Source organism: Gopherus evgoodei, chromosome 7 (genome assembly GCF_007399415.2).
Source record: "Gopherus evgoodei ecotype Sinaloan lineage chromosome 7, rGopEvg1_v1.p, whole genome shotgun sequence".
In the NCBI taxonomy this organism is placed as follows: Eukaryota; Metazoa; Chordata; order Testudines; family Testudinidae; genus Gopherus; species Gopherus evgoodei.
The window spans coordinates 92,040,107-92,064,998 of record NC_044328.1 but is presented as its reverse complement, the minus strand read 5'-3'; the positions used below and the strand labels follow the sequence as shown (position 1 = coordinate 92,064,998).

The following is a 24,892-nucleotide window of genomic DNA, read 5'->3' as shown; positions in this document are numbered from 1 at the left end:
GCTCTGTAAATCATTTATCTTTGTGCTTTTAAAAGTGTCCTACCTTTCCCCTTGAGGCCATTGGTCTTGCATGTGTTTAGCTTTTTGGCAGAAAGCCATGAATGAATCATAGGCAAGTGCAGCACACATTCTGAGCTCCTTTCTTTTGTACAGTTAAAGTTTTACATTTAATTTTCTTATATTTTTCTATGTATTTCATATATTTTTGTTGCTTTTGAAGTTCCCAGCAATGGTTAGAAATGACACCTTGCAGTTTACAGCTGTAATTCACTAAAATAACTAGCAATCATGGCGTGGAAAGCTAGTTTTAGGAGAACATGTACTGGTAACTGTCTTCAGTGTGAAAAGGTGTATTTGCCCTTCTGTAATGTTAGTGACTTCGTCTACTTCAAATTTTCATTTGTGTACTTTGTTTTATTGCTCTCTCTCCTACCTAAACCGTGCCATCCTCCCATTCTCCTGCATGTTTCCCTGCTGCTTGGTTGCATCTCACGTGGGTTTAATTTCCAGCTATTTCATTCACTTCTCCCCAAAACATTCATTTCCCTGTTCTCTGGTAGCTCCAGATCTTGTTTCCCCCACCTCATCATTCTGTATGAACAGTGTGCCTAGTAGAGGCAGTTAGGTGGGTGGCTCCTCATTTCCAGGTGCTTTAACAGGCATCCATGCTTTCTTCTCAGTGAAAGACACCGGTAGAAGCTACAAGACACTATCATGGGTGAATCAGCATGATGGGACCAGCTAGCTCTCCTCACACCAGGCAAGAGCTCTGCAGACCACAATTTGAGAAACACTATAGTAAACTCTGTTCTGTCTGGACAGATAAAGGGAACTTTAAATCAAGATTTCTCAGACCAGAGCTGGCAAAGTAGCAAAGATAAGTTGAGTGGAGAAGTCCCTGTCCAGATGCAGCATCTATGTTTGTTAGAGCCCCACTTCTCTCTGCACACACCCATCTCAGGAATGGGCCCCTTTGTCAACAAAAAGTTGATCTCATGAACAACCATCTAAACAATACTGCTGTACCCTGATCATAGCTGTGCAGTGACAACCATACTACAGATGGTTACATTTTATGTAATATAGCATATTATGTATGAAATTGGCCAGCTGCGCCAGAGAGGATGCTCACTTAACTAATATCTCCAGTCCATCAAAGATGGGTGGTTTTTCTCCTGCTTAAGTCCTCTTTTTATTGCAGCAATAATAGAACATAATTAAGATTTGCCAGTTCTTCCAGGTGTTTAGCCATATGAAGCTTCAATGATCTAATGCTATATTTAGAGTATCTAAAGTTGAAATTGAAGTGCAGGCTCTTTTTAATGTCCTCACCTATGCCTGGGAAGTTCTGTGCTTTGGCATACTTATCTGTTGACTTTTGCATGTCAGTGCATTTGACTAACAGACTGAGTAAGGTATCGGGGGTAGCCGTGTTACTCTGTATCCACAAAAACAAGGAGTCCAGTGGCACCTTAAAGACTGTTGAGTAAGGTAGCTGCAGGATTAATTAAAAAGCAGATAGTCACCTAAAAACTATACAGTTTAACTTTCCGTGGCCCTTCCATAATATCCTGTCGTTTCAGCATGTGCATTGATGCTTTGAGCTAATAGCCTTGTCAGAGAAAATCGTAGAGGATCTATCTTGGTACTTTTACATAGTTTCAATAGAAAATGAATCTTTTCCATTACCTGTAATTTGAGTAGAGGGTGAATAAATCGAAGTATCCCTTCCCCTCCCCCTCCTTCTCTCATAATTATCATGCCAGGAGGCACCAAAGGACTACTTCTCTCGGGAGGATGCCTTTTCCTATTAGATATTTTTAAATTGCCAACATGCTCTGGTGATCAATGTGGGGTTAATGTTTGTGAAGTTATGAGATCCATTGTAAGATGTTCAAAAAGTGCAAAGCATTATTTCCTTTCAAGGCAATGTGAACCACCTTTTAGTTGGACCTATTTTCTGCAAGTGTGGAAAGGTTTGTTCTTTTGTATGTTATCTTTTGCTGGAAGAAATAAAGTATGGCTTGGTTTGTATAGCTAGTGGCATAAAACATCTGTCACACTCACTATTTCAACTGTGCCACAAAGATTTGCAATTGATAAAATTTTCATTTTACCATATTTTGAAATTATAAATTGGCTGTAACAAAACCTTTAATTGGACATGATTACAGGTAACAGGCTGTAAGCATCTTGCTCTTGTTTCTCCTATGTTTTTGTGGATTTTTACTCAGGTGCATTAAATTGAGTAAATTTTTAAGACTAGATTTAGCTGTAATAAATGAAAACAAAGTTTGAGATCAGATATAAGTGTATTCACAGAAAAAGAACATTGCAGGTAACCCTTGGAACGTAGTCCAGAATCTTATGTCTCGGTAGTGTCTTCAGAATCCAGTCATCTGATCAAATCTTGGTCTGTAAATAATCAGACTTTTACACCATTTTCTGGCACTTCAAACAAACAAACAACTCCCCGCCCCAAAGTACATGCAGTGGCAAATCCTGATATATGAAGCGCTAAAGTCTGACCTGATTTACACCCCATGCAACCCTGTTGACTTTAGAGGACTCCTGTAAGTTTTAAGTCAGGGTAGGAATTGGCTTCTTGAGGTGGTCCTTTCAATAGCAGTTGTAGGCAATAACATCATCAGTCCTGTTCATTTTGCTTCAATTGCTTTTCCATTATGCCATAGGAGTCTCTTTAAAATCCTGGATCTGCTACTGAATGCATGGACATCCTGCTTTATGATACAAAGAAAGGAGAGCTGATGAACCAGCTATATGTCTCACTCCTTGCCTAACAGAACCCTTCCTGTATGTCTTCAGTCGTACACTATACAGACAGTCTGTTTTTTGTGATATTTGGTAAAGTCAGATGTTTGGAACTCCAAGCAGATTTTTATTTATTTATGTATTTATTTTATTTTTGCTGAAATCTTGTTTGTCTCTTGCTCTCCATTGCCTCTGTGCTCTGGGGCTTAGGTATCTGTTCTGGCCACTGAGATCACACAATCTATCATTTAGTCTTAACAGCCCTTATTTTAGTTTTCTTATGCTTTGCTTTTTGTTACCTTTAAATAATGTGTACTAAATAGTCACTTCCCTTTTTCTGCTTTATTTGTAACTTCATTGGGAATGCCTCTTCAAGTAAAAAGGAGTCTTTTTAAATCCTGCTTCATATTTTACCTGTAGTGTGCCATTTGGAAAAGTGGAAACTTCCGTCTATTATTATAACATAGCTCTTACATCCACTTGGAAAATGTGCTGGCTTTAGCAACTGGGGGAAAGGAGGAAGAAGGGGACACAGGTGACAGATGCAAGTCATGTCACTTACAGCACTTCTGGAAGACACTGATAATATGGTGATAAGGGCAGTATGAGAACTTGAATAGATTAGAACACCTCCTTGTTTTGATTGGATAAAATGCCTGAGCTTAGCTGTGCTCCAAACCAGCAGCAGCTGTACTGATTTAGTATAGGACCAGGGCTTGAAAGTGCATGCCCTTTCCCACCTGACCAAAAGAGGTAATGGGAAGGCTTACTTTACCTTTGTCTCTCTGTTGTTCTTTCTGGGCTTAAGAGATGGGGGCAGCTGAAAAGCTGTGTAAAGTTTGGACCAGGTATGAAAATTCATCCTCCATACCTGGAAGAATTCACTCGGAAATTTAATTTATATGGAGGTTTTACTCAAAGGCTTGCTGTGTGAAAGGGATCACCAACAGAAAAGTCTGAGACCCACTGGTCTACTCCATCCTGTTAAGGAAGATTAAAAGAGACAGTGTACTTTCATTTGGAGCAGGAACAAAACAGCAGCACTGTGTTCAAGAGAACTACCAAGTAACTTCAGAGTCCAATAAAACAGGCATGACACTAGTTTTGCTGCATCATAATGTTGGACCACAACTGGCTTATTTGTTTTGTTCTAGATTAGAGGCAAGTCCAGTCCTAAGTACTATGGGTATCCAAGGCTGTTGAAAAACAAGACAGTCACTGGTTTTCCCTTTTTGTTGAAGTACTGTAACATTGTTTGGAATTGTAATATTAAACTGAAAACATTCTCTGGAGTTAAAATTTTGTTTCTTTGTAAAGTTTTATTTAAAATATGTTTATTAGAATTAACAAAGTGACCACTTCGTTATTTTAGAAGCTATCCTTCAAATAGAGACTTCAGTGTAAAACACAGGCCAGTATAATGATATTTTATAAACGGTATACAGACATAATTTTAAAACAAAAGCCCTTTAAAAAAAATTAGCCTTTGATGCAGTTAAATGTTCAGGACAGTCAGTCTTTGGATTACAAGAGTCTTATTTAATATGCACTTACCAACAAACACAACTGTTGTGAAAATTTCTTCAAGCTCCATCCCTTTTCTGTTTCTATTATGCAATGCACAGCTTTCATAACAAAAATTAAGCTCAAACTACAAATGCCATGAGTTAACTGTTTTTACCTTAATGTTCATACAGGAGAAAAGACAAGCCATCGTACAGTAATTAAGATCCAGGATCAAGCAAATCTGAACAGCTTGCCTTTTCTGGCCAGATACAAAATTACTGTAGCAATATTATAAAGTTAAGGATGTATAGATTACCTCATTGCAGGATGTGATGAAAATTCTGTATCACCAAAAAGCTATACTTGCTCATAAAATTTACTTTTTAAAAAATTTTGAACCACAATGCCTGTAAACCACTGAGCAAGTGTGCAACAAGTACAGCCGGGATTTTCAAAGACGACAAATAGAGCGAAGCATCCAAATATCATTCATCTTCAACAGGAGTTGGGCACCTAGTTCCTTGACGCTCTTTTGAACATCGCCACCTTTATGGACAACTATCAATTCAGAGAAGGTCTTATTGTACATGAAGACAGAAGTGCCAATTAGGGGCTCCTCCAAGGTTTTTGCACTTTCAAGCCCTCCTTTTTCTTTACTTGGGGACTTTTTAACCCTTTACAGGTAAAGCAAGCAGCCACCAAGAGGGACTTTATAGCTAGCTGGCTGGCTGGGTGTCCATAAAAGGGTGCCCATCTCTCCTCCCCTCCCCCCGCCTTCGTTTATCACCATAACAATTTACAGTTTGATCAACTTATCTGTGTGGAATATACCACAATTTGACACATCATGAAACAACAACAAAACCCAATATTTTAAAATTTTGGAAGTGTTTTCTTAAATCTTCCCACATATGCTACAGTGTCATGAGTTTAGGCATGCTTTTGATATAGCATAATAATGCGAATGGATCTAGATTTCAAAATGAGAACTTTAGATGTAAAGTTTAGTGACACTAAAATATCTTTTAAAAAACATTATTTGCATATGAAGCTATGTGATTTGGGTTAGATAAGAAATTTTTTGAAGTAAATTTTACAAAGCTGGTGTCAGTTGTAACTGTGACCCATGATGATATTAAGGCAAGATATAGATGGAGCCAGATCCAGAGTATAAACTATACTGACAAATTAAATGTTCCAATGTAACAGCAAACTTTTTATTAACGCTGACAATATTTTGTGATAGCTTTGAAAAGGGCTTGCTTACAGTGGCAAAAACTAATCATCTTTGTGTTGTGCCTGATTGTGCAGAATTTCAAGTAGTACAGTAGGAGCTTCTGTTCAGAGAAAGCTGATTTCACAAGCTCCAATCTGTTGCCAAGGAAAAGGCCTGTAATGTCATTATTAACAAAACTGTAAAATCACAATAAGAGGAGAAGCTGAACCTCACTGAACTCTGCTAAATTTCTCTTGTAAGGGCTATGAATGCCAGCTGGCAACCTACCTCCCCCATGAACACTTAAGAAAAAATTCAGCTTTTTGTTGTTATGCACAAGTATATCTGACTGAAAAGGCTTAGAACAGCGTTGTGCCCGAGACCTGCCAGCTGCACAACCATACGAACTGAAATCATTTTTTAAAACGAATTTCTTTAAGAAAACCTGGCTTGTAGCATAGCCTGTGCTGAAGTATTCTACTGCTGCAGGGAGTGTGTGTATTAGCATAACCGTCTCCAGAGTAGTAATGTGGTATTGCTTGTGTCTGTGTGTGAGGAGAGGTTAGCTTAGAGCATTCTTTATTCAAATATGATGGGGGATTGGCGGGGGATATTTAATTTCCTTATATGGCCATGGAGCAGGTGTCAGGTTTGATCCTGTAATCCTGTTGAAATTAGTGGGAACTTTGCCACAATTGGCACTACAGAATTGGGCCCTCAGCTCTATCAGTAGGCTGTGACAACACCACAGATAAAAAACACGTTTCACACTGGGGTTTAATAATAAATAGTGGTAGCTGGTCAAACCAATCCCTTATATTTCACCTAGAACTCCATTGGAAGCCAGTGCAGATCCTGGAATGCTAGTGTAACTTGCCCACTGTATGAAACAGTAGTTATGAAGTGGGCCACAGTTTTCTGCATATTGTAGAAATCCCTGTATCATGATGCAAATGGAGGAAGAACTGTGGCAAGTTACACAGCTGAGAGAAAAGGTTACAATCACCTTGCCAAGCTCAGATGGTAAATACTCTTGAAATTGCTATTAGATATCCCACAATAGCTGTGGATCCAACAAGCACCTGATGTTTCAAGCCCTATATTTTGCACTGTTTCTTTTTATGTGATGTGGGTCAAAATGGTCTCAATCTGTCAAGTTTTATCCAAGGTTGCATGTGGGACTCACTAAATCCTGAAAGTTAAAATCCAACCTCCTGAGCGATGTAGTTACGCCAACTTAACCCCTGGTGTAGACAGTGCTACATCAACAGAAAAGTTTATCCCATTGTCGTAGCTACTGTCTCTCACTGAAGTGGATTAACTACACCAATGGGAGAAGCTCTCCCAGCGCATAGTAGTGCTACAATGGCACAGCCGCAGCGTGTACGTGTTGATAAGCCCTGGATGAATCATGCCTTGATACCTGTGAATTCATCCTTCCATTAACCTAATCTAAAGATTAATCACAACAACTCAACCTAAGACAAAAGGAGATTGAACTGAGTGGCTGGAGATGGCTACAATTTGTGAGTAATCGTTAGCCATTTTAGTTTGGGGAATGTACTGAAAGTGTGAGGAAAAAAAATTAGACATGTAAATGCTTCCTGGAAGGGATAGGGTATTAGGGGGTGGAGGAGTGGGGGTATGGTATAAGGATTTGGGGCTGCAGCAAAGGGTAGGAAGTTATGGGAAAGTGGATAAATGGAATGGGCGGTAGGGAAGGGGAGGGACCCTAGGGGTTCAGGTGAGGGACGCCTGGTATCTCTAGCTATGCCTGTTCATCCCATCTCTTGCATGTCAGCCACTCTGCACTCCACAGGTCTGTCAGTGCACCCTGAACTCCTGCACCTCAAGTCTCTGCCAATGCATCCCACAACTCTGCCAGTGCAAGCCAACCCAGACCTCCCCCCCCACACTCCTAAAATCTTTGGGCATGGGATTATTTAGAATGTCAATGCTTCCTGGGAGAGGAGGGGTGGGTTTATAGAGGGAGAGGGATTTGGAGCAGCAGTGAGGGGAGGGGGATACTTTGGGATGGGTGGTAGGGGGGAAAGGCTGGGGGCTAAGGAAAGAGAGGCTTTGGCGCAAGGAGAAGTGGGACAGAGGTAAGTGTAATTTGGGGGTGAATAGAAGGGGGACTGGAGAGCAGGGGCACTGGCACCTGTCAGTGCCACATTCATATTTTCTTCCTCCTTTTTGCCCTTTAATAGTGTTAGATAGAATCCTATGGCTGAGAGTGAATGGGTTGTAAAAGGAGGTGAAGAGCTTGTACATGTTAGCAACTGTGGAGTAGGCAGCGTAAAAGTGTGTGTGTGTGTGTGTGTGTAGGGAGAGTATTAGGGCATTGCTGAAAGAGGGCAGAGTTAAGGTTGCCAGTTAAGGTTGCTTTGCATCTCCTGGTTTCCAAAAGTGAGTTTTGCTCAATTCAACATTCCACAAGGGATGGCATACTACCAAGCAACCTTAACTTTACAATAATGTAAGTTTTTTTTTTTTGCCAGTGATGAATATAGTTGTTACTTTGTGTATTTTTTGCTTTTCTGTTTGCTTGGATAATGAACAGGCCAGTTTGACTTTCAGCCCTTTTAAGGCTGCAACGTTTGTGTTTAAAACACTACAAACTGTTTGTTTTAAAACTACTGTGTCTTTTTATGTATATAAATTCTACTGGCCTTCATTTTTACAGAAGCTTGGTTTTACTACATTTAAATTAGGGTCTTAATTTTCTTTTTTTTAAGAAAACTTCCTATTTGTTGTTTTAGTGTGCGCATACAGTTGAGGCTATCAACAGTAGTTGGAATGAAGGTATGTTGCTTTTAATCAATAGGGAATCTCTGCTGTTTTTTCTCTGGTTGGTCATTTGCAAGATGAAAAATATATTTCTAATGTTTGTCACAGAGTACAAGACAATGAAATCTCAGCTTTCTTTCCTAGTGCATAGGATCTGTTGCCTTACAAAAGGGCAGATGGAAATACATTCTCTGAGCATAAGCTTTCGTGGGTAAAAACCCACTTCTTCAGATTCTGTAATTTTCACTCCATGCGTGTATTTATTTATTTATTATGTACACATTACAGGCTCTGTAATATTCCCTCCATGGATCTGAAGAAGTGGGGTTTTTAACCAAGAAAGCTTATGCTCAAATAAATTGGTTAGCCTTTAAGGTGCCACCTGACTCCTCCTTGTGTTTGTGGATATAGACTACCAGGGCTACCCCTTTGATACTTAATACAGTGTTTAACATCCTTTGTAAAATCCCTCCTTCCCTCTGCCTGTGAAACACCCGAGTACCAGCTTCATTTAAAGAGCAGAGATTTCCTTCCTCCGAGTAATCCTAGACTTCAGCAGTTGCACCACTCAAAGCCTGCTACAACCCCTCCCACAACAGCACGTTGCATTAAAAACAGTACCGTGAACTGCTGGAGCTCGCCAAACATAGCAAGGCTGCTTTTGTGTGTAAAGCAGCAGCCCAGGGCTCCTCCCACTTTCAGCCCTGCTTGGATTTCCCAGCCTGTCTCCCCCTTGGAGGATGGGGGGATTTCCCTTTCCTTCCCCCCCCCCCCTCTCTGTTTTCCCTACCTGCTGAGGATGTGATGTCAGGGTCTCATTATCCTAATCTATGCTGATCTCATGGCCTGGCCCAGCCAATGGGGCTGCCCGGCTCTCCCCACCTGCTAGGAAGAGAATTCCGCCGTGCCTAGGATTCTTCCCTTGGCTCTCAGTGCAGCTAGTGGCTCCGGGGGAGGCCGGGCCGGGCCGGGCCGGGCTTCTTGCAGCGCCTGCTCCCTTCCTGGACTCGCCGTGTTTGAGTCTCGGCGCTGGAGTAAACACCCCCCCCTTTTGCTCCTCCTGCAGCCGGAGCCCTGCTGCGCGCGGAGCCTGGCACTTGTTGGAGCCCCGGCCACGCTGCGTGTCCCGCCGCGGCGCTGGTGGGGGGGGAGCAGCCGCCCGCCCAGCCGCGCGGGGTGCGCACTGGTGAGTGAGCTGCCTGGCCTGGCGAGGAGAAGGAGGCTGCAGCAGCGGTGGGCCCGGGAGCGGGTTGGCCAGGGCCCGTGGCTCCCGGTCCGTCGTTGCAGGGTCAGAGCCCGGCTGGGTCCAGGGGCGAGTGGGGTAAGTGCAGAGGGTGCAGGTGCTCGAGGAGGTCGGTTCGGCTGTTGCCCTGGCTGCACTAGAGCAGCACTGGGCCCTCGGACCTGGAGTGGGGGTGCTCGGGGTTTGGGCTGTGTCCCCAGTTGTCTTTCCTGCCGCCCTTTGCTTCCGGCCCCCCAACTCCTGACTTCTGCCCTGAGACCCCCATGCTCCCCGCACCCCGGGCTACACCTGCCCGGCGTCTCTGGTTTCCCACGCCAGACTCTGCCACGTGCCCCCTTTTGTCCTGGGCCCTTAGTTGTCTTTTGTGACCCCTTCCCTGGCCCACGTCCCAGGAGCTCTTAGCTACTCCAGTGATGAGTGCAATGCAAATGCTTGAGTAGTGCCCATGTCTTTGCTTTGCTATGGGGGCCAAGGGAGCATCTCTGAGTTTGGCTGTGTTACTGCGGGTACTGACTGCAGCCACCTCTCTCCTGCATCCCACAGACTCCTCTTCTGTATAGTCCTGAGGAAATGTGAGCTGGGGAAGCTTTCAGCTTTCTGCATGTGCTGTGGTGTGGGGGATTTCCTTGCACAGAATATCTCCTGGGCTCCCTGGCAGTCATGCAACATACAGAGAAGCTTGGCCACGTCCCTTCCTTGGTACCAAGGACCTCACTTGAGGATTATAGCATGGCAAGCTCCATGTAGCGTGTGGAAGGGAATGCTCGTTCTTTCTCTGTTCTTGTGTTGGCGTTCTTGTGCTACTGTGTAATGCTTGTGGTGTAATGGGAAGAGAATGCACTGATTCCATCTGGCATTGAAAACCTAAGTTTAGTTTCTCACACAAAGTGATTTCAGATGATTCCATCATCAGGGAAATTGGCAGCATGGTGGAATGCTGGATTCTAAGGGGGGGATGCCAAGAAAACCTGCCTCGCTTCTAAACAGATCATTTTGCAGAATTTATTAGGACCAGTCATGCTATTAGTAATTCTAGTTACTAAATCCTACTGAGGATGGGAAGGAAAATTCCTCACCCTGTTTCAGAAGATGGGTTTCCTGTGATTCCCTCAGCTTTCCTCTGATGTCCTTTATCCTCTCAGGGCTTGTCTACACTGGCACTTTACAGTGCTGCAAGTTTTTCGCTCAGGGATGTGAAAACACCCCCCCCCCCCCCGAGCGCAGCACATTTCAGTGCTGGGAGCCGTGCCCCTCGTGGAAGTGGCTGTGACTGCACAAGAACATTGCCAAGACTGACACCTCCTTGCAGAAGAGGGGATGGATGGAACTTCCTCCACAGGACATGAGTGCCACTCCTGAGTCAGGCAGGAGTGTCATTCAAAGGATGCAAAGTGATTTTTTTTCATATCCCTTCCAATGTCCATCTCTTGGAATGATTGTACTATTTCTACAATGCTCTCATACTCTGCCAGTCTATGTAGAGGTAGTTGGAGATCCAAATTCTGACTTGCCAAACTGTTGGGCCCCATCATTTAAAATTAATATTTGAGTTGACACAGGCTGAAGGCTTATATACATGCAAAAGTTTCACTAGTTATACTGATATAATTATACCAATATACCTGTGCTTGTCTAGCTATCATTTTCAATGCTTTTATTCTGGAATAAGAGTGTTCAGTGGGAGTTGCATTGATATAGCTATATTTAGCCCGCTTAATTCACACCTTGACTTAAACTTTGCTATCAAACTTAGTGGTATAACTTTCTCTTGCAGACAAGCGCTGAAATTTTTTTCAGCAAACTGTGATTCTGTATTGAAAAGTAAGTCTGTGAGACTGCTTTTTGGATTCATTGTTTAAATCTAAGTGACTCCATATAAAATATATTCTAATAATGGAGATTTTTCTCTGTCTCCCAGTTGTGTGAACTCAGCCTGCGATTGGCATCATACTGAGTTTATTCTTCTCAAGCATAATTGGAAGTAATAAGGTTCTGCTGACCAAACTATGATTTCAGTGATACCTGGACAAACCCTGTTGCCTTCAGTGAGCTTTCACATGTATAACTGATTGGAATTTAGTAACTTTTTTCTGTTGATAGAGAATCCAGCTTACTTTAGCTGTGGTGGCTTTGGAAGGTGGACAGGAGTAAGAGGCAGTGAAAAAGTAATATTTGTTTTTTTAATCCCACTAAAGTAAAAGGTATCACTGAATAAGAAGGAGCTTGTTTTGTTTGGTTTTATCAAGTAACTTTTCTGAATACACCCACACTTCAACTGTCTGCCTTTATCTTTAAAGTGAGACACAGTGTGAGATTAAAGAGTCACAGTAGAGCAGTGGTTCTCTAATTTTTTGTATTGGTGACCCCTTTTAAACACCAAGCCTCTGAGTGCGACCCTCCTCCCCCTTAGAAAGTAAAAAATTTTTTTTTATATTTAACACTATGTTAAATGCTAAAGTTAAATGCTGTTGCTTAAAATGAATTTACCTTTTCTCACTGCTTTTAAATTAAGACTAAAACACATTTTTTATCAAATTAAATATAAGTGGAAAAGTTATTTTTAAGTAGAATTTTATTTTAATACTTGACAGCAATTAATGACCTGAAGCAAGTAATAATCCTCTGCATGGCTGGGCTCCGTCTGACAACCCCAGTACAGGGGTCGGGGCTCACAGCATCCTGGATGCCCCAGCTCAGGGCTCTAAGCCCCTCTCCTTGTTGGGACGGTCAGACTCGGGGATCGCAGCCCCATTCCTGGCCAGGGTAGGGTCTGAGCTCACAGCCCCATGGAGGGTCGGACTCAGGGATCGCAGCCATGCGCCTGCCCGGAGCTCTCAGCCCCGCTCCTGGCCAGGATTGGGGTCTGGGCTTGCAGCCCCATAGGGGGTCAGAATCAGGGCTCGCAGCCCCACGCCTGCCTGGAGCTCACAGCCCTGCTTCTGGCCAGGGTTGAAGTTGGGGCTTACAGCCCCATGGGGGGTCAGAGTCAGGGCTCGCTGCCTCGTGCCTGCTCGGAGCTCACAGCCCTGCTCCTGTCCAGGGTTGGGGTCGGGGCTCAGCCTGGCACTGGAGTCGGGGTTTGCAGCTCGGGGTCAGGGCTCGCAGCCGTCCACCAGGGTCGGGTCTTGCAGCCATGCGTCCCTGTTGGGGTCGGGGTTCACAGCCTGGCGCTGGGTTCGGGGGGCGCAGCCACGCGCCCAGGTCAGGGCTTGCAGTTCCGCAGCTCCACACAGGAGTTGGGGCTCGCAGCCATGTGTCGCGGTCGGGGCTCACAGCCTGGCGCAGGAGTCAGGGCTCGCAGCTTATAGCTGCACGCTGAGGTCAGGGCTCGCGACCTCCTGCATAACCAGATCGCGACTCCCAGTTTGAGAACCAGTACTGGGAAACTGGATGAAATTCTATGGCCTACCTTTATTATGCAGGAGGTTAGATTAATGGCCTCTTTGGCCCTAGAATCTATCAAATCTGGCCATAATGGTCCTTCTAGTCTTAAAATGTATAACATTTCTCTACAAATTTTCTTGGCCTATATTTTCCTTTTTGCCTGCTGTTGAGGAAATTTGTTGTTAAGAAGTTTTTTTTATTCTAGCTTCTCTTTTTGATCAGTCCATTAATGAAATCCCAAACCTGCATTTGGGATCAGTCTGTTGGCATGGAAAATATTGGAGGTCATAAACGCAGCATTCTAGATCTGATTCTGTTAGGCACTCAGTAGACTATACATCCATCTACCTAAGGAAATTTGACCAGATGATGTCAGTGATTCTTAGCACTGAGCCTTGATCTATACTTAAAATGTAGATCAGTCTAGCTACATCAATCAGAGGGTGTGAATTCACACCCTGAGGGCATAGATTAAGCCAACCTAACCCCCAGTGTAGATATGGCTAGGTCAGTGCTTGGAGCAGTGGATTACTTGCATCAGTGGAAAAATCCCTTCAGTCAATGGTGGAAGCATCTGCACTATGGCACTGAACTAAAACATGTGGACCTGAAAGCAGTTTAAGTGGTAGTGTAGATGAGTCCAAATGGGTTTCAAGCGTGGCTAATAGAGAGCTGGTAGAGTTTGGTGAATTTCTTAGTGTAATCAGACCTTTCAGACTGTGTTGTAGGATCAAATAAGAAAAGCAGGGCCCAGAGGTTTGAGGACTTTCTTCTTTAAACATGCATACCTTTGATAAATAGCAAATAAAATACATTTGGAAAAAATGGGAAGGCTAAGTAAATTGCTTTCCAATAAAGTTGAAAGTTCCCTACTAAGAAAGAGTTTTTAAATTCACCTTGTTGTGACTATGTATTGCAGGGGTCAGATCAGTGCATTATGTTACAGAAAGTGAGCTGCAATATCTTGCAAAAATAGGGCACTATAAGAATGGAATTTCAGCTTTACTTTGAATTACGTTGTTTTTGTTGGCTTAGTTCTTAATAGTTTCCTTTTAAAAAAGTTACCTTATTAAAGGGGGAACATGCACATCAAAAGAAGAAAATGATGCAAGACAAATTGAGAAGCTTAAATACAAGGGATTGTGTAACTGATGAATTGCACCATTAGGGCATTTCTGGTCCAGCACAAGAATTACGAATGTTAGTTATTAAAATGTACATGTCTCATCTTCTAATTTTATATTAATTAACTTGCAAAGAACCAAGAGGGTCTTAGGTATCTATCCAGTGACCACATGAATACCAGGTTAGAAGGTCTAGTCTATAATCTGGAACACACATTGTCAAAATGTTATCTGTATATTTATTTTGTTCAAACACCAGAAATGGTAATGTACATTGTAAAAAAAACATACTTGATCCTAATATTTTACATGACATTTACCCACCAAGGTGACTTACAAGGAGCCATTGCTTACTCCCAGAAATTGATCTGTCTGATGGATTCATTAGATAGAATTGTTGATAATTTGATCAATCTGGTTAACTTTCTTTTAATTGTTTATGTGCTGTAGTAATAGTTTAATCTGTCATGGCATTGATTAGTGTTGGAAGAGGGGGAGAGATGATAAATGTTGTAGTGGGGAAAAAACAATGCAAGGAAAATGGGAAATTATTGGCCTAAAATCAGCCATCAGTTATTACCCATTCAGTTTTATTAAATATTTAAATTGAGAGTGATTTGCTACGGAATCCGAATCATTCATATATGATTCACGAGGATGCCTCATTTATTGCTGAGCATTTCTGAAGCCAAATTTACTGCCTTTATGAAAAAAATCAGGAAAAGCATACTTAGTTGTATCTTCCACTTCCAGAAAAGTGTGATTGAATGCTGAAAATGTATTGATCTAGCTGACATTGAGAGAAAACAACAATTAAAAAAATGTTTCCCACTGAATGTAGGAATGTGCCAACGTGTCTCAACCTTGACTTGGGGGGACCATCTCTGGGAGGAAAGAGGGTAGTATTCACATTTCCATGCCCATTTGCTCTTTGGTTTCACAGAACAAACTCTCAGTAAAAGTGACATCTCATTGTCATCCACTACGTTAGGCTCTGGAGAGATCACCAGCTTATTTCACATAGGCCACTAAAATTCTTTCAAGCATACATTCAGCCAAAAAGATGGTAGTAATTCAGGTTACAGTGAGAACTGAATGAGAACCAGGCCCTAACTGATGATATGTAGCCTTGAAAAAGTCTCAGAATCTGTCTACTGAATTCTACAGCTCCTTCATTATGAAGAATTTGGAATCCCGTCACACCTCAGACACTTTATCTTTTACATTTAACAGCCATGGTAGTTTAGTCATCAGATTATTTACTGGTGAGTGTCATATGGATGAGTACAAATTATAAATCTGAGGAATGTGAAGTTTAAACTGTGAGGTTTGAATGTGATGTGTCTGTGGGTCATTGTCATGAAGTCTAGCTGATGTATATAAAAAATTGAAAGTAGCTTTACATATGGTCCTGAGTCACCTTGCTAATTTTTATAGTTTTACAATCACACTTTTTTTAATCTATCAGAGTGTTTTTTCCCCTTTGTTGTGTGATTGAGACACACAGACTGACAGAGCAGAAAGAGAGAAATTGACTATATACAAAGTACTGCCAAAGTGTGATGGCAAAGTGTAGCCCCCTCAAGGACTGAACTCACAACCTTGAGTTTAGCAGGCCAATGCTCAAACCACCGAGTTATCCCAGCCTTGCCCTCACTCTCACCCTCTCTAGAGGATGAGAATCCATTTCTTCATTTTAAACTAGTGTACTTAGTTGTTTTCAGATATTTTCCTCCTTCCTGTGAAATCAGTGGGGGCAGGACTGGACTCTGACGCTTCCATTGAAAATACGTACTAGAGGCTTTAAAAAGTAAATATTTATAACAGAAAGCGTTTTCCTTCCCACTCCTTCCCTTAATACTTTAAAAACTTTAGGTTGGTTTTTATAGTCTTTGACATTATTTAGGCAGGGAGTGGGAGAGCAGAGAGATTTATTAGTAAAGTCAGGGAAAACTACTCCCCAATACATGTTTGTGGTTAAGCCTGTATACATGTGTCTGAGATTTTGCTTGCTGCCACCCCCCTGCTTTGATCAGGATTGGAAATGATATTTTAATATAAAAGGGTTCTTGCAATGGGATCACACTCTTTCTGAAAAATCAATAGGAATTGTTAACAGCCTGGACTTTTTACTCTCCTTTTGTTTACTTAGTACTGCTGCCTGCCCTCTTATTAAAAACGGAGCTGTTATCTACAGCTGGCTTGTGAATGAACTCTTTTAATTGATAACTGTCTTAATCACATGTTAGTTTTCTCTTTCATACCTCTGTGTTTTATTTATATTGAAACTTTCTTCAATTTGAAGACACTTCTAATATTGAGTTGTTTAAAGTGAAACGTTAACAGGTTTTTTCATAATATTTCTGTTGGATGGACTGTATTAATCTGTGTGTATCTAGAAGTACTATTTTACGTGTTCACAGTCGTGCTAGGCAGGTACATCACAGTACTTATAAAGTACACAGGTTCCTTCCACAAGGAATTTGCAGATTAAATTTAGGAATTTTCAATCTTACCTTTTAAAGGAATATAAGAATTGCCATACCAGGTCAGTCCAGGGGGCCATCTATTCAGCTGCAGGAAGCTCTGCAGAAGGCAGTTAAGGAAATCCCCATACACTGAATGTTGGCTTGTGCGCTGAAGATTTATATCAGTGTATATTTATGAAAGTAACATCGAAAGAGGGAAATACAAAATTTCTGATCTGATTATACAACTGTACATATTCTCAATATTAATTGGTAGATGACTTTATTTTTTAAATATATCTTTGATAGAATAAAAATGTCTTGGTGGCTTCCCATCTTTGGATGTGTTCCTCTTTCACTTGGACAAGTGTGAATTAGGGGTCTAATTCCATTGATGTCAGTGGAGCCACACTGATGTAAAACTTCTGTAAATGATTGGACCTATTAACTTTTTTTCCCTTCTTCAAACAAATTGCGTCTTTTAATTTTTTATGTTGCGGTTGACTGGGATGGGAGGAAGGCAGCGGGAGGAAGAAAGGGCCACAAAAAGCAATCCAGTGTGAACTTAATGTTGAAGTGTTCAGAGGGCAGCAAACATCTGACTTCTTTGGTTCTTTTCTCCAGTTCCTTTTTGATTTTTTTTTTCGGTCATAAGGTATTTCACTCTTCTGCAGAACCTGACACTTGCATAAATGCCCAGCTGGCAGGATGACGGACTGTTTAGATACTAGGTTGCTTGTTTGGTTGTATGACTTTTAAAAGATCACAGGAGAAAGGATAAAAGAGAGGGTTTGGGAAAGAGTGAGGAGAGATGGACAGGATCACTGTCAAGTTTCACCCAAAGCATAGATGTGCGTATCACTTCCCCTAGTACTGAAATGCAGTCACATCTGGACTGGATGTGTGGAAGGATGATCTTGTGGGTAAAGCACAGGAATGGGATTCAGGAGACCTTGGGTCTATTTCAGTTCTGCCACAGACTTGGTTTGATATTAGGCAAGTAAGTCACTTAACTTTTCTGTACCTCAAATTCTCCATCTGTAAAATGAAGATAATTATAGTTGCCTACCTCACAGGGATGGAACTCAGATTCCCTGAGCAGAGGCACCTTGAAGTAAAAGGCATGTGTCCTTATGATTGTGTTCATGTTAATAAAATGGTGGCTGTTCCCTGGTATTAATATATAATTGAAGCCAGCCTTATTTATTCTATATGTGATGGTATAATGTTTCTGAAAGCGATGTTTCCTTTTCCCTGTCTTACAGTAGTTTATATGGTGGTGTTTGTTGTTTATATGATAGGGAGTTACAGATTTGTTATCTAATGACAAAACAACTTCTCACCTCTTCTTATAAACATAATTTTATGAAACTCTTAGAAAACCTGGCTCTTTTATATTACAGGATCCTGCCAGGAATGGAGACTCCATTGGATGTTTTGTCAAGAGCAGCATCTCTAGTACATGCTGATGATGAGAAACGTAAGTCTAAAATTTAATTCTGTGCTTCATCTCTGCCATTATTTTGGTGTAGCCAATTTACTTTTGCATACTGGATCTCAGTTTATGTGTTGGATTAATTAGTCTTTCTCAGTTTGCTGTATCTAAGGTTTATAGAGGGGAAAATTTCAAAAGTGCCACTGGAATTTAAGTGTACAACTGGGACTTGTGCTCTGAAATCCCTTAGGCACTCTTCATGAGTGACTTCATAGTCTCCCAAAAGGAAAAACTGAACAATGCATTTTTAACTTCTGGTGTCCAGGAAACCAAACATTTCTGATTTTTGGTATGTGCTCAAGGATTCAGAGGAGCATGTACCTCTTTCTGCTCTTTGGTAGGAAATTGACATGGAGTCCTTGACAAACTAAGGACTCTTTCATCCCTGGTGTATATTAGGTCCATCCCCTAAGAAGCTCATAGGTACTCAGCCAATGAAGATGGGCCACAAAACTTCCTTTTCAGTGTTTAAAAACCACTTATCACTATTATACTTAATATCTGCCAATATTCACTGCTTACTGCTTTAAGATAAAAGTCAAAAGATTTTTTTTGTAATGTAGTGAAATAATATTTTATCTACTCTCCAACTTACCTTTTATATCAGATTGACTCTTCTTAAAAGCACTTCAAAATTCAAGCTAAAGATAGTGGTTGACAAAAAGCAGAGAGATTATCTCTGTTAAGCTTGGAAGAGCTATAAAAAGTGTACAGTGGCCTATTCCACAATGCATTGATTTGACTGCAGGTTTAATTGCATTTACTTTGGAATTTTGTATTGTAGGTTAAGTATAAATAAATGGTTTCTTCTCTGAAGATCATGCTACCTGAAGTAGGGACCCATTTATCAATTGGATGCTTGACACAAGGGTGCATTTGAGATTCTGCTAGGTGCATATAGGGGTTTTGTAAAACTTGTTTGTTAAAAAAAAAAGATTACTGCACAACTGACATTGTTTAGTGTGATTGATCATTTGTCAAGGTCAGTGCTTTGCATCTTTTCCATACCAATGTCCTGTGTTACAGCAGGGGGGAAAAATAAAATTCAGGACACCCTACCATAAAAAGGGATGGTGTACGTGACCCTCAGGTTAAGAACTCATGGTCTAGAAAACTTCAAACTTAATGTTTGTAAAAAAAATAAATAAATAAATGTAAAAAAAATCTTTTTCTAGCAATGAAAACTGAAAAGTAGACAAAGAACACAAAGGAGGTGCAGTATGTGTATTTAGACTTAGGTAACCATTAAATGATGATTTTTGTGGATTTTTTTTTTTAAATCTGCTTCCAGAAAGTATTCCACTGTCAAGCAAAGTGATCTTGATATAACTATTAAAAAAGTATGTGTTAATATGTGTTAGAATGCAAGTAAACAAAAGCAAAATAATTAACTGTCTAAAGCAATTTTTCATATATGTGAATAACACAAAACTGAGAGACACTGGCAACTTGCATCAAAAATGATTTGGCTCCAAAATGAGGGGATGGGAGGAAGATGGAAATACATGAAAGAAAAAATAGCATATAAATATCTCCCCTCACTTTCTCATTTGTTTTCATAGAATATAACATGTTTTAAAATATACACATGTAAATTGTACCTCATTAATATTTTGTAGCCTTCACCTTGTCCCTTGACAGTCGTATTTTGACATTCCATAAATTCAACCGTATCTCTGCAGAAATGGAATTCAGTGTTCTATAGAGGCATATTTAACCCTGTTCTTTACACACTGGGCAATACCTTCAGATGTCTTAAATTAGCAGTTTAACTCCCTTGAAGATAAGGGTCTGGTCCAGAAACTTAGTTTGAACTATGAAACCTCTTCTTAGTAGTATAGGTGTTTTTATAATCCTGACCTCATCCTCATTTAATTAATTATATTATTTTTGAAATAAACAATGGAACACTTACAGAAATAGATAATTCAAAGACTCTCCAATTTTGAAATATGGATTTTTACTATAAAAGCCACGTCATTACTGAAGCAAGGTACTTTTTGTGGCTGTTGATGATAAATTCTGATCATGGCTCCTGAAACTCTGCAATCCTTCAAAGCTAGTTCCTTCACAAAGGCTAAAATAATTTTCAGTGAACTCTGCTTTGCTGATAACATGTTAACACTCATAATTCTGTGTCTTCAAAATGTGAAGTCAGTTGTGGAATTCCAAGAGAACCTAATTTTGATCTTTGTGCCTGTGTGTCTAATGTCGAAGAATCATACTGTGACCCATTAGAATGTTTCCAGAAATGAAGAATCCACGCACATGAGCCTCTGTAGTTGACGACTTGGGTTTGTTTTGTGATGTGGATTCACTAAAGGGGTTGTCATAAAGTATATTGACGTCACACGCACAAATGTAGTCTGCATTATTTAGCTATTAGCCCTTGATTTTCTTTTGACTACTTCTTTAACATGAGTACCTGATGTTAACACCATAAAGGATGTCAGTTGCTAATCGTAGGTGGCTGTGTTGCCATTCATACAGGGAAGATTAAAAATAGAATCATAAAGTGTAGCATGACTGGATTTAGAAGGGCATTTTGAATATGCCAAGTAATAGCCGCACTGACAGATTGTTCTCCCCACTGGTTTAGTAACTTTGTTTTTAGTAGAGCATGTGGTGGTATTACAGTAGAACCTCAGCGTTACAAACACTAAGGGAATGGAGGTTGTTCGTAATTCTGAAATGTTCTGAGTCTGAACAAATCATTATGGTGGTTCTTTCAAAAATTTGCAGCTGAACATTGGCTTAATACAGCTTTGAAACTTTACTAGGCAGAAGAAAAATGCTGCTTTCCCTATATTTTTTTTTTTTAGTAGTTTAACAGTACTGTACTGAATTTGCTTTTGAATTTTTTTTCGTCTATCTCCGCTGCTGCCTGATTGCATACTTCCAGTTTAAAATGAGGTGTGTGGTTGACTGGTCAGTTTGTAACTCTGGTGTTCATAACTCTGAGGTTTTACTGTACAATGTGAGACTGGTCAGCATCTGACCATTGGTCCTAATGCTGAGCACTGACACTAGCCTAAGCAGATGCTGACAAGAGAATCTGGTGTTCTAGATTTTAAATAGCTTTTGTGTGTAGCTGGCGGTCTCTAACAAGTCCTGCTGTCAAATCATAGAATGCTCAGACCCCTCATTATGACATCACCTTGTGAGATGAATAAAACTTTTCTTTTTCTGTCTTGTAATTGTATTTTTATTGCATTAATCCATGTATTTTTATTGCATTAATCCACGTATTTTTCTTCTGAAAAGTGAAGGCTGGTTCTCTTTGTTAACTGAAACAAAGCTTTACCGATTCTAATGAGGTCATTAAAATAATTACAACTGAAAATAAAATCACTGCCAATATGCAGCTCAGAAGGCTTGGGGACTTGAGGTGTTCACAAACGATCAAGATCACGCAAACTCAGTATCACAGAAGTTTGGTCTAATGTTTTTGTCTTGGGTCTTAGTATATAATATTAATTTATCTTGATTCTTCATCTCCTTACATTACAAAGATAACACTTTTTTTAATCCACCCCATCATATTGGGATGCCTTCTTGGGCCAATACCATTTGTCCTTGCCAAAAAATATTTAAACAGTGTAACTTTCAAAAACGTCAGGTACATCAAAGAAATTAGGCAGTAGTTCTTGCCTACTAGTGGTGAATTAAACAGCAGCAAGAGTCTTGAGAAAATTATCTTAACAATGTTTTTGAGTTAGCTGGTTGATCTTCTGAAGTAACTTGCACACTTCTAGAAAGTGCAGAAGCTTTAACGCAGTTTTCATTGGATGCTTTTGTATGAACTTTATAAATGTGAATTCCTTAAAGTTTGAGTTATATCTATGTTGGTTCAACACCTACTTAGGCAGATGCTGTGGTTTGGATTTTCAATTCTGTGGGGCCGGAATCTTGGGCTGGAGTTTGGTAAGAAGTCTAAAGTGACATTACTTACACTTTGGCTTCTTCAGTGTTCCTTGCACTAATTTGTTCTCCTAGGGTACCAATTAGACGTATTGAGTTTTATACCCCTTTTACAACATAGCACTTGCGTCACCTCTGAATTTGACCCACTGAGTGAAAGGAAGTCTTAGTGGGTGAAACTTGCATATCAAGGGACCAAAGGAGGAGAATGTACCAAGAAAAAATTTCTAGTAGGATGGCGTAAATAGCTATAACGAGCCACTTTCACTTACATGTTCACCTCATTTTTCTGTCCGTAATTTACTCAGACTTCCTTAAATATTGCTGAAAGGGTGTTGTTAGGTGTAAGTTAGTCTGAGTGTGAGGAATTACACCACTGAACATACTCTGAATTTGGCCCCTTATCTTCATGCTTGTCAGTAAAGTGCCTAACTTATCCCTGGTGTGCCACAAAAAATAAACAATATTGTGATTGGTTAACACATCTACACTGCACCAGTGCTCTGTACTGAATATTTATAAGTAATGGAAAATCTGTAGTGTGTTTGTTACAGTGAAGATTGGCTCTGAATGGAATCTTTTTTTATTTTTTCTTAAATCAAGTTTTCTAGTTATTCATAGGGCTGACTAAATCACTGCTTTTTTATTTGTTAAAATTATTTTTATAATGTATCTACTAACTCACGGCTTCTTTACTGATGGTTCATTGGTGTAGAGTCTAAAACAGGGGTAGGCAACTTATGGCACAGGTGCCAAAGACGGCACACAAGCTGATTTTCAGTGACACACTGCCCAGGTCCTGGCCACTGGTCCGGAGGGCTCTGCATTTTAATTAAATTTTAAATGAAGCTTCTTAAACATTTTGAAACCTTATTTACTTTACATACAACAATAGTTTAATTATATATTATAGACTTACAGAAATAGGCCTTCTAAAAAGGTTAAAATGTATTACTGGCACGCGAAACCTTAAATTAGAGTGAATAAATGAAGACTTGGCATATCACTTCTGAAAGGTTGCAAACCCCTGGTCTAATAGGTTCCTTTTTTCATTTTTGTTTTGTGTCGTTGACAAATGAACTATGTCACATTTAGTTTCCCATTTCCCAATTTTGAACAGGGATTCCAAATGTGTTATCTTTCCTGAAACATGTTCTTGCCAGAAATTGATTCTTTAGTTTTGCTTTAGTGCTGGAATATAATTGTGTGTAACTGACAAATACTGGCTTCTATGCTCAAGATTTAATTTTGCTTACAAAGGGAGAACAAATGAAATATAGCCCTATAATACTGTATAGAAGTGGCAATAACAATTATCAAATAGCTGTTCATTACATGCCAGTGAAGAAATAAACCTGTTCATAAAAGTAATTTTACTGCACATCAATCAGGTACTCTTATTTGATCAGTTTGTTGTATAATCCTGGAAAACAGCTGACTGACCACATACCTGGTATGCCAAATGGGGCAAATAAAATTGTCTGAGGAATTAAAGACACTATTCATCTTAGCTAGACTCATGCAAAATTGCTTGCCTTCTGGGCAGTTTTCCACTGTAGGCAATTAAAATTCCTCTGATCTTTTTCTTACTTTCTCCTCTAACTATTTGATTTTGCAGAGAGAAATACATGCATGCATGTGTGTAATGCATAGTAATTTTTTTAAAAAGCAAAAATAGCTTTGACTTCTTATGCCTCTACTTCAAGCATAATCAAGGTCAAATTATTGGAGCTTCCTCATCCCATCTATACCTGTCTATCATTTTTATTTCACTTTCACTTAAGAACCATATACAGATTCTGAGGCCATTGGCACATTTAAAATTACAGATCAGCATTTCAACTAGCTTGATGCTTTTATGAAGCAGAAACAGATCTTCATACAGCTTCTCACAGCTCTCCTTAATGGCCAGATGAAACAAATGTTAAAATACTGGTTTTCCAGATGTATGCAACTCACTTTACTTGTTTGCTCTAGTGGAAAAATAATTTACAAGAAATCATTTGGGGGGAAATGAGTTCTGTGAGGATACTGATCTTCATATCTGCAAGGGAAAGCAATTGCTACAGCTGTTCAATTCTTTTTGGGGACCTGGTGTGATAGAGAGTGTCAGTACTGGTGTCAGTAAAAAAATGAGCTGTGTCTGCTGTGTAATAACCATTCTGCAGGAAGGTTCACCCACTGAAGTTTTTTCTTTGTTTTTCTTTTCTCCCTCCCCCTCCCTCTCAGGGAAAAGATTTTATTTAATGACATTTTGGGAGATTTACAATAAGCCAAGAACATGTTTTTGCTTAGTACGGAAATTCAGCTTCATGGGAGGTTTAACCACGTTAAAAATGTTTATTTCCTAGTCTTTCGTTAGCATTTGGTCCATCAGTTACAATCTAAGATGCAACACAAGGAAGGATGAGCAGGAAAGTTGTAAGGGCACTATAGGCCTGATTCTTATTTATAGTGAGGCCCTTTAATACCACTGTACGCCCACTTTAAAACGTCTTTAGACCGCTAGAGCAGTGTTTCCCAAACTTGAGACGCTACTTGTGTAGGGAAAGCACCTGGCGGGCTGAGCCGGTTTGTTTACCTGCCCCGTTCGCAGGTCTGGCTGATTGCTGCTCCCACTGGCTGTGGTTTGCTGCTCCAGGCCAACGGGAGCTGCTGGAAGCAGCGCGGGCCAAGGGACTTACTGGCCACCACTTCCTGCAGCTCCCATTGGCCCGAAGCAGCGAACTGCGGCCAGTGGGAGCCGCGATCGGCCCAACCTGTGGATGCAGCAGATAAACCAGCTCAGTCCGCCAGGGGCTTTCCCTACACAAGTAGCGTCTCAAGTCTGGGAAACACTGTGCTAGAGTGATGTAAAGGGGATTTAGTGTATTGAGAATTGGGGCCTATATTGAACTAGTAAAATAGTTTAAAGAACTATTGCATGTAGTTGTTTAGATTTCCCAGGATTGTTATTAGTGTCCTTAAACAAAT

General features: G+C 40.4%; 1 protein-coding gene across 2 annotated transcripts in view; it reads left to right on the top strand.

The window, feature by feature from the left end:
- The first annotated feature begins 9,151 nt into the window (after window positions 1-9,151).
- The window catches only part of VGLL4 (vestigial like family member 4), a 153,871-nt gene continuing 138,130 nt past the window's right edge, over window positions 9,152-24,892 (top strand). Inside the window, exons 1-2 of one of the 2 annotated variants that reach the window (XM_030569685.1) lie at window positions 9,152-9,470; window positions 17,907-17,983. In XM_030569685.1, the coding sequence (XP_030425545.1) occupies window positions 17,920-17,983 (64 nt within the window). In that variant the 5' untranslated portion in view covers window positions 9,152-9,470; window positions 17,907-17,919. The other variant, XM_030569687.1, reaches the window with a different exon arrangement.